Raw genomic sequence first — 14,563 nt, forward strand, 5'->3', positions numbered from 1 at the left:
GGTACAAAAACGTATGTCGAAAGCACGAATATTTCCTCTGATTTATTTAGCATGAATGCACCTAAAGATTTAATATCTGTTAGCGTTGACAAATGCATGAAACTTCCTACTATCTTTTCCGTTCATAAACCATTATTTACAAACGCAGAACCAAAAATGGATCTGAATAAAGATACAAAAAATAATGAAATAGAAAAAGAGGTAAGTGACACGAATGTTCTAAAACGAAGCGATACTTTAAAAAGTCCAAAACTGGTTAGGAAAGTAGTTCAAGAAATGCAAAGTGATATAGACCATTTTAAAGAATCTGATTCATCATTAAACACCTCAAGAAATATAAACGATAAGTCCGCCAAACCATTTTTCACCTTTAAATTGCCAAATGTTTTTGTCAAAAAATCTAAAACAGTGGACCAAGAAACTGAATATTCGCCGTCAAAACAAGATTTGGGTAATGAAAACGACAAAAGCAACGTAAAACTATTAAAGTTTAAAAGAATCAATAGTCAAAATGCAGAATTGAATGAGTACCCAACGAATACCACAGACGCTGAACCAACTAATGATAATGAGAATACTTTAGTCAATATTAATAAAAGAGTCGCAACAATATTGCTAAAAAATAAAGCGGATTTAAAAAATACAACAGAAGTAAATGATGAGAAAGAAGTTACACATATTCCTGAAAATCAGTATATTATCAACTCTGAAACTGATAATAAAACGAAAGCCAAACAATTGCATGTCACCGCTGAAACCGAAAATCCCGTTGGACAGGTATTCGAAGAATATTCTGGACACAAAGAATCGGCTAACAATTTATTCCCAGAAACCAGAAATAATGATTATATGGTAGAAATATTTGATGAACCAGACAATGTGACACAAATATTATCAACTTCTAGTCATCAAAATTATGAGACTAGAACAATAACCAAAACACGCAGAATTATAAAAAAAATAGTCTACGTGGATGGAAAAGAACAAATTATTGAAGAAATAATAGAAGAACCAGATATTAAGAACCATAATCAAGAATTTAGTCATTTTGTAGATGCAATAGAAAAACCTGAAAATGCTTTTACATCAAATCAGTCTAGCACAATACAAACTAACAGAGAAACTTCCCATATAACAATAACTAAATCAAAAAAGATCATTAGAAAAGTAATTGTAGTGGACGGTAAAGAAAGTGTAGTGGAAGAAGTCGTAGAAGAAGGGCCACTCAACACAAGTGAAACATTCACATCCGATTACAACCCATTTTTTATGGAAACTAATAGAAAATCAATACAAAATCAAAATAAATTGATTTCGTTAATATCTACACCGTTAAAACAAGAAATTCAAACAACTGATGTCATTCCTAACGAAACGAAAAAACAATCGTTACAAAAAAATATCAAAACAGTTGAAGCAGATAATAATTGTCAAGAGTATGTAATTATACCAAGCTCAGAAACTACTAATAAAAGCAATCAATCAAAAGAAATTATTGAAAACAAAGGAAGTTTAAAAAAGACATATGATGTCAACAGAGAGGAACCAGTTAATCAGTACATAACTAAGGAGCCAGAAATCGTTGAAGAGAACAATGGTGATGTATTAAAAACGTACTACCAAACTTATGAAGAAAAAAAACAAACAAATACACCAGAAAAGTATGTAAGTTCCAGAGAACAATCAGGAACAGATGAAGAAAATAAAAAAACTACATTCGTAACTGTTACAAGAACAAGAAAGATCATTAAAAAAGTAACTGTAGTAGATGGTAAGGAAATAGTAGAAGAACTTGTAGAAGAATGGCCTAACGATAAAGAAGAATGTGGATTAAAAATAAAAGGAACAACAAAAGTTGGTTATAACACAAAAGAGAATATCCATATTTCAGAAATACCAGACACATATACCAGCGACAACTCGGATCAAATTAAAAATGAAAATAAAAAAAAATATGAAAACATGGATGACGGAAACTATTTAGTTCTTCAACACGAAGAAAATTCACAAGTGGAATTACAAAAAGATGACAATAAACATCGAATAAAAAAAAAAGACAAACTTAATACCGTAAGCAGAAGTGAAATAAAACCAAAACACGTCGAAACGAAACCAGAGAAAACACAATCGTTTTTAAGTAAACTTATGCGTAAAGATAAAAATAAAATGCCACAAAAGAAAACAGACATTGAAAAAAGCATAGCTAAAGAAAACAAATCAAACGTTAAATCTTTCATAGAACATGAGCAGGAAGCGTTTAAAATAAACGAAACGAATATCACTGGTAAACTGGACGTCAAGACGCCCAAAGCGGTTGATTTGCCATCAGTTGACGTTAAATCACCACAAGTGTCGGCCAAAGTCGACATCACATCTCCGAAAATCGGTAAACCCGAGTTCGAATTACCTACGGTCGACATCAAGACACCGGGCTTATCCGAAAAAATTGACGTCAAAGTATCGAAAACAATTGACGTGGACGTGCCTAAGGTAGCCGTGCCCGCAGTGGACATAAAAACACCGAAATTCTTTGGTACAGCTGACGTGAAATTGCCAAAAGCGGTCGACGTTCACATTCCAAAAGTCGATATTCCGTCAGCCGATCTTAAATCACCAACAGTATCTGGTAAGGTTGACATCAAATCACCAAAAGCAGTTGATATCACCCTGCCCCACGTGGAATTGCCGAAGGTAGACTTTAAGTCATCGGAAATTTCCGAAAACCTGGACGTCCATGTATCAAAACCAACGGTGGACGTCGACGTGCCACAGGTAAAATTGCCTGCAGTGGACATAAAAACACCGGTAATTGGCGGAAAGGTCGATGTCAAATTGCCCGAATCCGTTGACTCGAAACCAGAAAAACACCAGTCGTTTTTGGGTAAACTAATGCGTAAAGGCAAAAAGGACACGCCGCAGAAATCATTGGACATTGACATAGACACCGACATTGTAGCTAAAACGGAAGTCACGTCTTTCTTGGACCAAGAGAGACAGGCGTTCGAAGTACCGGACCCGAATTTGAATTTGTCTGCATCATTACCGACCATCGACGCACGAGTAGACGTTTCGGCTACTGACGAATCTGCCGACTCGAAATCACCAAGTGCTAAGTCGAGAAAGTCGAAGAAACCTAAAACTGAACAGACCGTACCACAAATAAACAAACCGGCGGCTGATGGCAAGGTTGATATCAAATATACCACAGGTGTCGATATTAAATTACCTAAAGTCGACCTGCCAACGGTTGACGTTAAAACGCCGACAGTATCCGGAATCGTAGACTTACACGCACCGAAGACATTTGACGTCAACGTGCCTCACGTCGACGTTCCGGCAGCTGACATTAAAACACCGCAGATCACCGGTAAACTGGACGTCAAGAAGCCAAAAGCGATTGACGTTAAGATTCCAACGGTCGATTTGCCATCAGTTGACGTTAAATCACCACAAGTGTCGGCCAAAGTCGACATCACATCTCCGAAAATCGGTAAACCCGAGTTCGAATTACCTACGGTCGACATCAAGACACCGGGCTTATCCGAAAAAATTGACGTCAAAGTATCGAAAACAATTGACGTGGACGTGCCTAAGGTAGCCGTGCCCGCAGTGGACATAAAAACACCGAAATTCTTTGGTACAGCTGACGTGAAATTGCCAAAAGCGGTCGACGTTCACATTCCAAAAGTCGATATTCCGTCAGCCGATCTTAAATCACCAACAGTATCTGGTAAGGTTGACATCAAATCACCAAAAGCAGTTGATATCACCCTGCCCCACGTGGAATTGCCGAAGGTAGACTTTAAGTCATCGGAAATTTCCGAAAACCTGGACGTCCATGTATCAAAACCAACGGTGGACGTCGACGTGCCACAGGTAAAATTGCCTGCAGTGGACATAAAAACACCGGTAATTGGCGGAAAGGTCGATGTCAAATTGCCCGAATCCGTTGACTCGAAACCAGAAAAACACCAGTCGTTTTTGGGTAAACTAATGCGTAAAGGCAAAAAGGACACGCCGCAGAAATCATTGGACATTGACATAGACACCGACATTGTAGCTAAAACGGAAGTCACGTCTTTCTTGGACCAAGAGAGACAGGCGTTCGAAGTACCGGACCCGAATTTGAATTTGTCTGCATCATTACCGACCATCGACGCACGAGTAGACGTTTCGGCTACTGACGAATCTGCCGACTCGAAATCACCAAGTGCTAAGTCGAGAAAGTCGAAGAAACCTAAAACTGAACAGACCGTACCACAAATAAACAAACCGGCGGCTGATGGCAAGGTTGATATCAAATATACCACAGGTGTCGATATTAAATTACCTAAAGTCGACCTGCCAACGGTTGACGTTAAAACGCCGACAGTATCCGGAATCGTAGACTTACACGCACCGAAGACATTTGACGTCAACGTGCCTCACGTCGACGTTCCGGCAGCTGACATTAAAACACCGCAGATCACCGGTAAACTGGACGTCAAGAAGCCAAAAGCGATTGACGTTAAGATTCCAACGGTCGATTTGCCATCAGTTGACGTTAAATCACCACAAGTGTCGGCCAAAGTCGACATCACATCTCCGAAAATCGGTAAACCCGAGTTCGAATTACCTACGGTCGACATCAAGACACCGGGCTTATCCGAAAAAATTGACGTCAAAGTATCGAAAACAATTGACGTGGACGTGCCTAAGGTAGCCGTGCCCGCAGTGGACATAAAAACACCGAAATTCTTTGGTACAGCTGACGTGAAATTGCCAAAAGCGGTCGACGTTCACATTCCAAAAGTCGATATTCCGTCAGCCGATCTTAAATCACCAACAGTATCTGGTAAGGTTGACATCAAATCACCAAAAGCAGTTGATATCACCCTGCCCCACGTGGAATTGCCGAAGGTAGACTTTAAGTCATCGGAAATTTCCGAAAACCTGGACGTCCATGTATCAAAACCAACGGTGGACGTCGACGTGCCACAGGTAAAATTGCCTGCAGTGGACATAAAAACACCGGTAATTGGCGGAAAGGTCGATGTCAAATTGCCCGAATCCGTTGACTCGAAACCAGAAAAACACCAGTCGTTTTTGGGTAAACTAATGCGTAAAGGCAAAAAGGACACGCCGCAGAAATCATTGGACATTGACATAGACACCGACATTGTAGCTAAAACGGAAGTCACGTCTTTCTTGGACCAAGAGAGACAGGCGTTCGAAGTACCGGACCCGAATTTGAATTTGTCTGCATCATTACCGACCATCGACGCACGAGTAGACGTTTCGGCTACTGACGAATCTGCCGACTCGAAATCACCAAGTGCTAAGTCGAGAAAGTCGAAGAAACCTAAAACTGAACAGACCGTACCACAAATAAACAAACCGGCGGCTGATGGCAAGGTTGATATCAAATATACCACAGGTGTCGATATTAAATTACCTAAAGTCGACCTGCCAACGGTTGACGTTAAAACGCCGACAGTATCCGGAATCGTAGACTTACACGCACCGAAGACATTTGACGTCAACGTGCCTCACGTCGACGTTCCGGCAGCTGACATTAAAACACCGCAGATCACCGGTAAACTGGACGTCAAGAAGCCAAAAGCGATTGACGTTAAGATTCCAACGGTCGATTTGCCATCAGTTGACGTTAAATCACCACAAGTGTCGGCCAAAGTCGACATCACATCTCCGAAAATCGGTAAACCCGAGTTCGAATTACCTACGGTCGACATCAAGACACCGGGCTTATCCGAAAAAATTGACGTCAAAGTATCGAAAACAATTGACGTGGACGTGCCTAAGGTAGCCGTGCCCGCAGTGGACATAAAAACACCGAAATTCTTTGGTACAGCTGACGTGAAATTGCCAAAAGCGGTCGACGTTCACATTCCAAAAGTCGATATTCCGTCAGCCGATCTTAAATCACCAACAGTATCTGGTAAGGTTGACATCAAATCACCAAAAGCAGTTGATATCACCCTGCCCCACGTGGAATTGCCGAAGGTAGACTTTAAGTCATCGGAAATTTCCGAAAACCTGGACGTCCATGTATCAAAACCAACGGTGGACGTCGACGTGCCACAGGTAAAATTGCCTGCAGTGGACATAAAAACACCGGTAATTGGCGGAAAGGTCGATGTCAAATTGCCCGAATCCGTTGACTCGAAACCAGAAAAACACCAGTCGTTTTTGGGTAAACTAATGCGTAAAGGCAAAAAGGACACGCCGCAGAAATCATTGGACATTGACATAGACACCGACATTGTAGCTAAAACGGAAGTCACGTCTTTCTTGGACCAAGAGAGACAGGCGTTCGAAGTACCGGACCCGAATTTGAATTTGTCTGCATCATTACCGACCATCGACGCACGAGTAGACGTTTCGGCTACTGACGAATCTGCCGACTCGAAATCACCAAGTGCTAAGTCGAGAAAGTCGAAGAAACCTAAAACTGAACAGACCGTACCACAAATAAACAAACCGGCGGCTGATGGCAAGGTTGATATCAAATATACCACAGGTGTCGATATTAAATTACCTAAAGTCGACCTGCCAACGGTTGACGTTAAAACGCCGACAGTATCCGGAATCGTAGACTTACACGCACCGAAGACATTTGACGTCAACGTGCCTCACGTCGACGTTCCGGCAGCTGACATTAAAACACCGCAGATCACCGGTAAACTGGACGTCAAGAAGCCAAAAGCGATTGACGTTAAGATTCCAACGGTCGATTTGCCATCAGTTGACGTTAAATCACCACAAGTGTCGGCCAAAGTCGACATCACATCTCCGAAAATCGGTAAACCCGAGTTCGAATTACCTACGGTCGACATCAAGACACCGGGCTTATCCGAAAAAATTGACGTCAAAGTATCGAAAACAATTGACGTGGACGTGCCTAAGGTAGCCGTGCCCGCAGTGGACATAAAAACACCGAAATTCTTTGGTACAGCTGACGTGAAATTGCCAAAAGCGGTCGACGTTCACATTCCAAAAGTCGATATTCCGTCAGCCGATCTTAAATCACCAACAGTATCTGGTAAGGTTGACATCAAATCACCAAAAGCAGTTGATATCACCCTGCCCCACGTGGAATTGCCGAAGGTAGACTTTAAGTCATCGGAAATTTCCGAAAACCTGGACGTCCATGTATCAAAACCAACGGTGGACGTCGACGTGCCACAGGTAAAATTGCCTGCAGTGGACATAAAAACACCGGTAATTGGCGGAAAGGTCGATGTCAAATTGCCCGAATCCGTTGACTCGAAACCAGAAAAACACCAGTCGTTTTTGGGTAAACTAATGCGTAAAGGCAAAAAGGACACGCCGCAGAAATCATTGGACATTGACATAGACACCGACATTGTAGCTAAAACGGAAGTCACGTCTTTCTTGGACCAAGAGAGACAGGCGTTCGAAGTACCGGACCCGAATTTGAATTTGTCTGCATCATTACCGACCATCGACGCACGAGTAGACGTTTCGGCTACTGACGAATCTGCCGACTCGAAATCACCAAGTGCTAAGTCGAGAAAGTCGAAGAAACCTAAAACTGAACAGACCGTACCACAAATAAACAAACCGGCGGCTGATGGCAAGGTTGATATCAAATATACCACAGGTGTCGATATTAAATTACCTAAAGTCGACCTGCCAACGGTTGACGTTAAAACGCCGACAGTATCCGGAATCGTAGACTTACACGCACCGAAGACATTTGACGTCAACGTGCCTCACGTCGACGTTCCGGCAGCTGACATTAAAACACCGCAGATCACCGGTAAACTGGACGTCAAGAAGCCAAAAGCGATTGACGTTAAGATTCCAACGGTCGATTTGCCATCAGTTGACGTTAAATCACCACAAGTGTCGGCCAAAGTCGACATCACATCTCCGAAAATCGGTAAACCCGAGTTCGAATTACCTACGGTCGACATCAAGACACCGGGCTTATCCGAAAAAATTGACGTCAAAGTATCGAAAACAATTGACGTGGACGTGCCTAAGGTAGCCGTGCCCGCAGTGGACATAAAAACACCGAAATTCTTTGGTACAGCTGACGTGAAATTGCCAAAAGCGGTCGACGTTCACATTCCAAAAGTCGATATTCCGTCAGCCGATCTTAAATCACCAACAGTATCTGGTAAGGTTGACATCAAATCACCAAAAGCAGTTGATATCACCCTGCCCCACGTGGAATTGCCGAAGGTAGACTTTAAGTCATCGGAAATTTCCGAAAACCTGGACGTCCATGTATCAAAACCAACGGTGGACGTCGACGTGCCACAGGTAAAATTGCCTGCAGTGGACATAAAAACACCGGTAATTGGCGGAAAGGTCGATGTCAAATTGCCCGAATCCGTTGACTCGAAACCAGAAAAACACCAGTCGTTTTTGGGTAAACTAATGCGTAAAGGCAAAAAGGACACGCCGCAGAAATCATTGGACATTGACATAGACACCGACATTGTAGCTAAAACGGAAGTCACGTCTTTCTTGGACCAAGAGAGACAGGCGTTCGAAGTACCGGACCCGAATTTGAATTTGTCTGCATCATTACCGACCATCGACGCACGAGTAGACGTTTCGGCTACTGACGAATCTGCCGACTCGAAATCACCAAGTGCTAAGTCGAGAAAGTCGAAGAAACCTAAAACTGAACAGACCGTACCACAAATAAACAAACCGGCGGCTGATGGCAAGGTTGATATCAAATATACCACAGGTGTCGATATTAAATTACCTAAAGTCGACCTGCCAACGGTTGACGTTAAAACGCCGACAGTATCCGGAATCGTAGACTTACACGCACCGAAGACATTTGACGTCAACGTGCCTCACGTCGACGTTCCGGCAGCTGACATTAAAACACCGCAGATCACCGGTAAACTGGACGTCAAGAAGCCAAAAGCGATTGACGTTAAGATTCCAACGGTCGATTTGCCATCAGTTGACGTTAAATCACCACAAGTGTCGGCCAAAGTCGACATCACATCTCCGAAAATCGGTAAACCCGAGTTCGAATTACCTACGGTCGACATCAAGACACCGGGCTTATCCGAAAAAATTGACGTCAAAGTATCGAAAACAATTGACGTGGACGTGCCTAAGGTAGCCGTGCCCGCAGTGGACATAAAAACACCGAAATTCTTTGGTACAGCTGACGTGAAATTGCCAAAAGCGGTCGACGTTCACATTCCAAAAGTCGATATTCCGTCAGCCGATCTTAAATCACCAACAGTATCTGGTAAGGTTGACATCAAATCACCAAAAGCAGTTGATATCACCCTGCCCCACGTGGAATTGCCGAAGGTAGACTTTAAGTCATCGGAAATTTCCGAAAACCTGGACGTCCATGTATCAAAACCAACGGTGGACGTCGACGTGCCACAGGTAAAATTGCCTGCAGTGGACATAAAAACACCGGTAATTGGCGGAAAGGTCGATGTCAAATTGCCCGAATCCGTTGACTCGAAACCAGAAAAACACCAGTCGTTTTTGGGTAAACTAATGCGTAAAGGCAAAAAGGACACGCCGCAGAAATCATTGGACATTGACATAGACACCGACATTGTAGCTAAAACGGAAGTCACGTCTTTCTTGGACCAAGAGAGACAGGCGTTCGAAGTACCGGACCCGAATTTGAATTTGTCTGCATCATTACCGACCATCGACGCACGAGTAGACGTTTCGGCTACTGACGAATCTGCCGACTCGAAATCACCAAGTGCTAAGTCGAGAAAGTCGAAGAAACCTAAAACTGAACAGACCGTACCACAAATAAACAAACCGGCGGCTGATGGCAAGGTTGATATCAAATATACCACAGGTGTCGATATTAAATTACCTAAAGTCGACCTGCCAACGGTTGACGTTAAAACGCCGACAGTATCCGGAATCGTAGACTTACACGCACCGAAGACATTTGACGTCAACGTGCCTCACGTCGACGTTCCGGCAGCTGACATTAAAACACCGCAGATCACCGGTAAACTGGACGTCAAGAAGCCAAAAGCGATTGACGTTAAGATTCCAACGGTCGATTTGCCATCAGTTGACGTTAAATCACCACAAGTGTCGGCCAAAGTCGACATCACATCTCCGAAAATCGGTAAACCCGAGTTCGAATTACCTACGGTCGACATCAAGACACCGGGCTTATCCGAAAAAATTGACGTCAAAGTATCGAAAACAATTGACGTGGACGTGCCTAAGGTAGCCGTGCCCGCAGTGGACATAAAAACACCGAAATTCTTTGGTACAGCTGACGTGAAATTGCCAAAAGCGGTCGACGTTCACATTCCAAAAGTCGATATTCCGTCAGCCGATCTTAAATCACCAACAGTATCTGGTAAGGTTGACATCAAATCACCAAAAGCAGTTGATATCACCCTGCCCCACGTGGAATTGCCGAAGGTAGACTTTAAGTCATCGGAAATTTCCGAAAACCTGGACGTCCATGTATCAAAACCAACGGTGGACGTCGACGTGCCACAGGTAAAATTGCCTGCAGTGGACATAAAAACACCGGTAATTGGCGGAAAGGTCGATGTCAAATTGCCCGAATCCGTTGACTCGAAACCAGAAAAACACCAGTCGTTTTTGGGTAAACTAATGCGTAAAGGCAAAAAGGACACGCCGCAGAAATCATTGGACATTGACATAGACACCGACATTGTAGCTAAAACGGAAGTCACGTCTTTCTTGGACCAAGAGAGACAGGCGTTCGAAGTACCGGACCCGAATTTGAATTTGTCTGCATCATTACCGACCATCGACGCACGAGTAGACGTTTCGGCTACTGACGAATCTGCCGACTCGAAATCACCAAGTGCTAAGTCGAGAAAGTCGAAGAAACCTAAAACTGAACAGACCGTACCACAAATAAACAAACCGGCGGCTGATGGCAAGGTTGATATCAAATATACCACAGGTGTCGATATTAAATTACCTAAAGTCGACCTGCCAACGGTTGACGTTAAAACGCCGACAGTATCCGGAATCGTAGACTTACACGCACCGAAGACATTTGACGTCAACGTGCCTCACGTCGACGTTCCGGCAGCTGACATTAAAACACCGCAGATCACCGGTAAACTGGACGTCAAGAAGCCAAAAGCGATTGACGTTAAGATTCCAACGGTCGATTTGCCATCAGTTGACGTTAAATCACCACAAGTGTCGGCCAAAGTCGACATCACATCTCCGAAAATCGGTAAACCCGAGTTCGAATTACCTACGGTCGACATCAAGACACCGGGCTTATCCGAAAAAATTGACGTCAAAGTATCGAAAACAATTGACGTGGACGTGCCTAAGGTAGCCGTGCCCGCAGTGGACATAAAAACACCGAAATTCTTTGGTACAGCTGACGTGAAATTGCCAAAAGCGGTCGACGTTCACATTCCAAAAGTCGATATTCCGTCAGCCGATCTTAAATCACCAACAGTATCTGGTAAGGTTGACATCAAATCACCAAAAGCAGTTGATATCACCCTGCCCCACGTGGAATTGCCGAAGGTAGACTTTAAGTCATCGGAAATTTCCGAAAACCTGGACGTCCATGTATCAAAACCAACGGTGGACGTCGACGTGCCACAGGTAAAATTGCCTGCAGTGGACATAAAAACACCGGTAATTGGCGGAAAGGTCGATGTCAAATTGCCCGAATCCGTTGACTCGAAACCAGAAAAACACCAGTCGTTTTTGGGTAAACTAATGCGTAAAGGCAAAAAGGACACGCCGCAGAAATCATTGGACATTGACATAGACACCGACATTGTAGCTAAAACGGAAGTCACGTCTTTCTTGGACCAAGAGAGACAGGCGTTCGAAGTACCGGACCCGAATTTGAATTTGTCTGCATCATTACCGACCATCGACGCACGAGTAGACGTTTCGGCTACTGACGAATCTGCCGACTCGAAATCACCAAGTGCTAAGTCGAGAAAGTCGAAGAAACCTAAAACTGAACAGACCGTACCACAAATAAACAAACCGGCGGCTGATGGCAAGGTTGATATCAAATATACCACAGGTGTCGATATTAAATTACCTAAAGTCGACCTGCCAACGGTTGACGTTAAAACGCCGACAGTATCCGGAATCGTAGACTTACACGCACCGAAGACATTTGACGTCAACGTGCCTCACGTCGACGTTCCGGCAGCTGACATTAAAACACCGCAGATCACCGGTAAACTGGACGTCAAGAAGCCAAAAGCGATTGACGTTAAGATTCCAACGGTCGATTTGCCATCAGTTGACGTTAAATCACCACAAGTGTCGGCCAAAGTCGACATCACATCTCCGAAAATCGGTAAACCCGAGTTCGAATTACCTACGGTCGACATCAAGACACCGGGCTTATCCGAAAAAATTGACGTCAAAGTATCGAAAACAATTGACGTGGACGTGCCTAAGGTAGCCGTGCCCGCAGTGGACATAAAAACACCGAAATTCTTTGGTACAGCTGACGTGAAATTGCCAAAAGCGGTCGACGTTCACATTCCAAAAGTCGATATTCCGTCAGCCGATCTTAAATCACCAACAGTATCTGGTAAGGTTGACATCAAATCACCAAAAGCAGTTGATATCACCCTGCCCCACGTGGAATTGCCGAAGGTAGACTTTAAGTCATCGGAAATTTCCGAAAACCTGGACGTCCATGTATCAAAACCAACGGTGGACGTCGACGTGCCACAGGTAAAATTGCCTGCAGTGGACATAAAAACACCGGTAATTGGCGGAAAGGTCGATGTCAAATTGCCCGAATCCGTTGACTCGAAACCAGAAAAACACCAGTCGTTTTTGGGTAAACTAATGCGTAAAGGCAAAAAGGACACGCCGCAGAAATCATTGGACATTGACATAGACACCGACATTGTAGCTAAAACGGAAGTCACGTCTTTCTTGGACCAAGAGAGACAGGCGTTCGAAGTACCGGACCCGAATTTGAATTTGTCTGCATCATTACCGACCATCGACGCACGAGTAGACGTTTCGGCTACTGACGAATCTGCCGACTCGAAATCACCAAGTGCTAAGTCGAGAAAGTCGAAGAAACCTAAAACTGAACAGACCGTACCACAAATAAACAAACCGGCGGCTGATGGCAAGGTTGATATCAAATATACCACAGGTGTCGATATTAAATTACCTAAAGTCGACCTGCCAACGGTTGACGTTAAAACGCCGACAGTATCCGGAATCGTAGACTTACACGCACCGAAGACATTTGACGTCAACGTGCCTCACGTCGACGTTCCGGCAGCTGACATTAAAACACCGCAGATCACCGGTAAACTGGACGTCAAGAAGCCAAAAGCGATTGACGTTAAGATTCCAACGGTCGATTTGCCATCAGTTGACGTTAAATCACCACAAGTGTCGGCCAAAGTCGACATCACATCTCCGAAAATCGGTAAACCCGAGTTCGAATTACCTACGGTCGACATCAAGACACCGGGCTTATCCGAAAAAATTGACGTCAAAGTATCGAAAACAATTGACGTGGACGTGCCTAAGGTAGCCGTGCCCGCAGTGGACATAAAAACACCGAAATTCTTTGGTACAGCTGACGTGAAATTGCCAAAAGCGGTCGACGTTCACATTCCAAAAGTCGATATTCCGTCAGCCGATCTTAAATCACCAACAGTATCTGGTAAGGTTGACATCAAATCACCAAAAGCAGTTGATATCACCCTGCCCCACGTGGAATTGCCGAAGGTAGACTTTAAGTCATCGGAAATTTCCGAAAACCTGGACGTCCATGTATCAAAACCAACGGTGGACGTCGACGTGCCACAGGTAAAATTGCCTGCAGTGGACATAAAAACACCGGTAATTGGCGGAAAGGTCGATGTCAAATTGCCCGAATCCGTTGACTCGAAACCAGAAAAACACCAGTCGTTTTTGGGTAAACTAATGCGTAAAGGCAAAAAGGACACGCCGCAGAAATCATTGGACATTGACATAGACACCGACATTGTAGCTAAAACGGAAGTCACGTCTTTCTTGGACCAAGAGAGACAGGCGTTCGAAGTACCGGACCCGAATTTGAATTTGTCTGCATCATTACCGACCATCGACGCACGAGTAGACGTTTCGGCTACTGACGAATCTGCCGACTCGAAATCACCAAGTGCTAAGTCGAGAAAGTCGAAGAAACCTAAAACTGAACAGACCGTACCACAAATAAACAAACCGGCGGCTGATGGCAAGGTTGATATCAAATATACCACAGGTGTCGATATTAAATTACCTAAAGTCGACCTGCCAACGGTTGACGTTAAAACGCCGACAGTATCCGGAATCGTAGACTTACACGCACCGAAGACATTTGACGTCAACGTGCCTCACGTCGACGTTCCGGCAGCTGACATTAAAACACCGCAGATCACCGGTAAACTGGACGTCAAGAAGCCAAAAGCGATTGACGTTAAGATTCCAACGGTCGATTTGCCATCAGTTGACGTTAAATCACCACAAGTGTCGGCCAAAGTCGACATCACATCTCCGAAAATCGGTAAACCCGAGTTCGAATTACCTACGGTCGACA

General features: G+C 44.0%; 1 protein-coding gene across 1 annotated transcript in view; it reads left to right on the forward strand.

Moving 5' to 3' along the window:
- Positions 1-14,563, forward strand: part of LOC126847159 (muscle-specific protein 300 kDa-like) — a 114,144-nt gene that overhangs the window by 66,762 nt on the left and 32,819 nt on the right. Inside the window, exon 101 of the mRNA XM_050587255.1 lies at positions 1-14,563. This exon is cut by the window's right edge and continues 15,356 nt beyond it. Within this exon, the coding sequence (XP_050443212.1) occupies positions 1-14,563 (14,563 nt within the window).

Source organism: Adelges cooleyi, unplaced genomic scaffold, assembly GCF_023614345.1.
Source record: "Adelges cooleyi isolate 19-005CV unplaced genomic scaffold, UGA_ACOO_1.1 ACOO_flye_CR_arks_rails_tigmint_CR_PRNA_9, whole genome shotgun sequence".
NCBI lineage: Eukaryota > Metazoa > Arthropoda > Insecta > Hemiptera > Adelgidae > Adelges > Adelges cooleyi.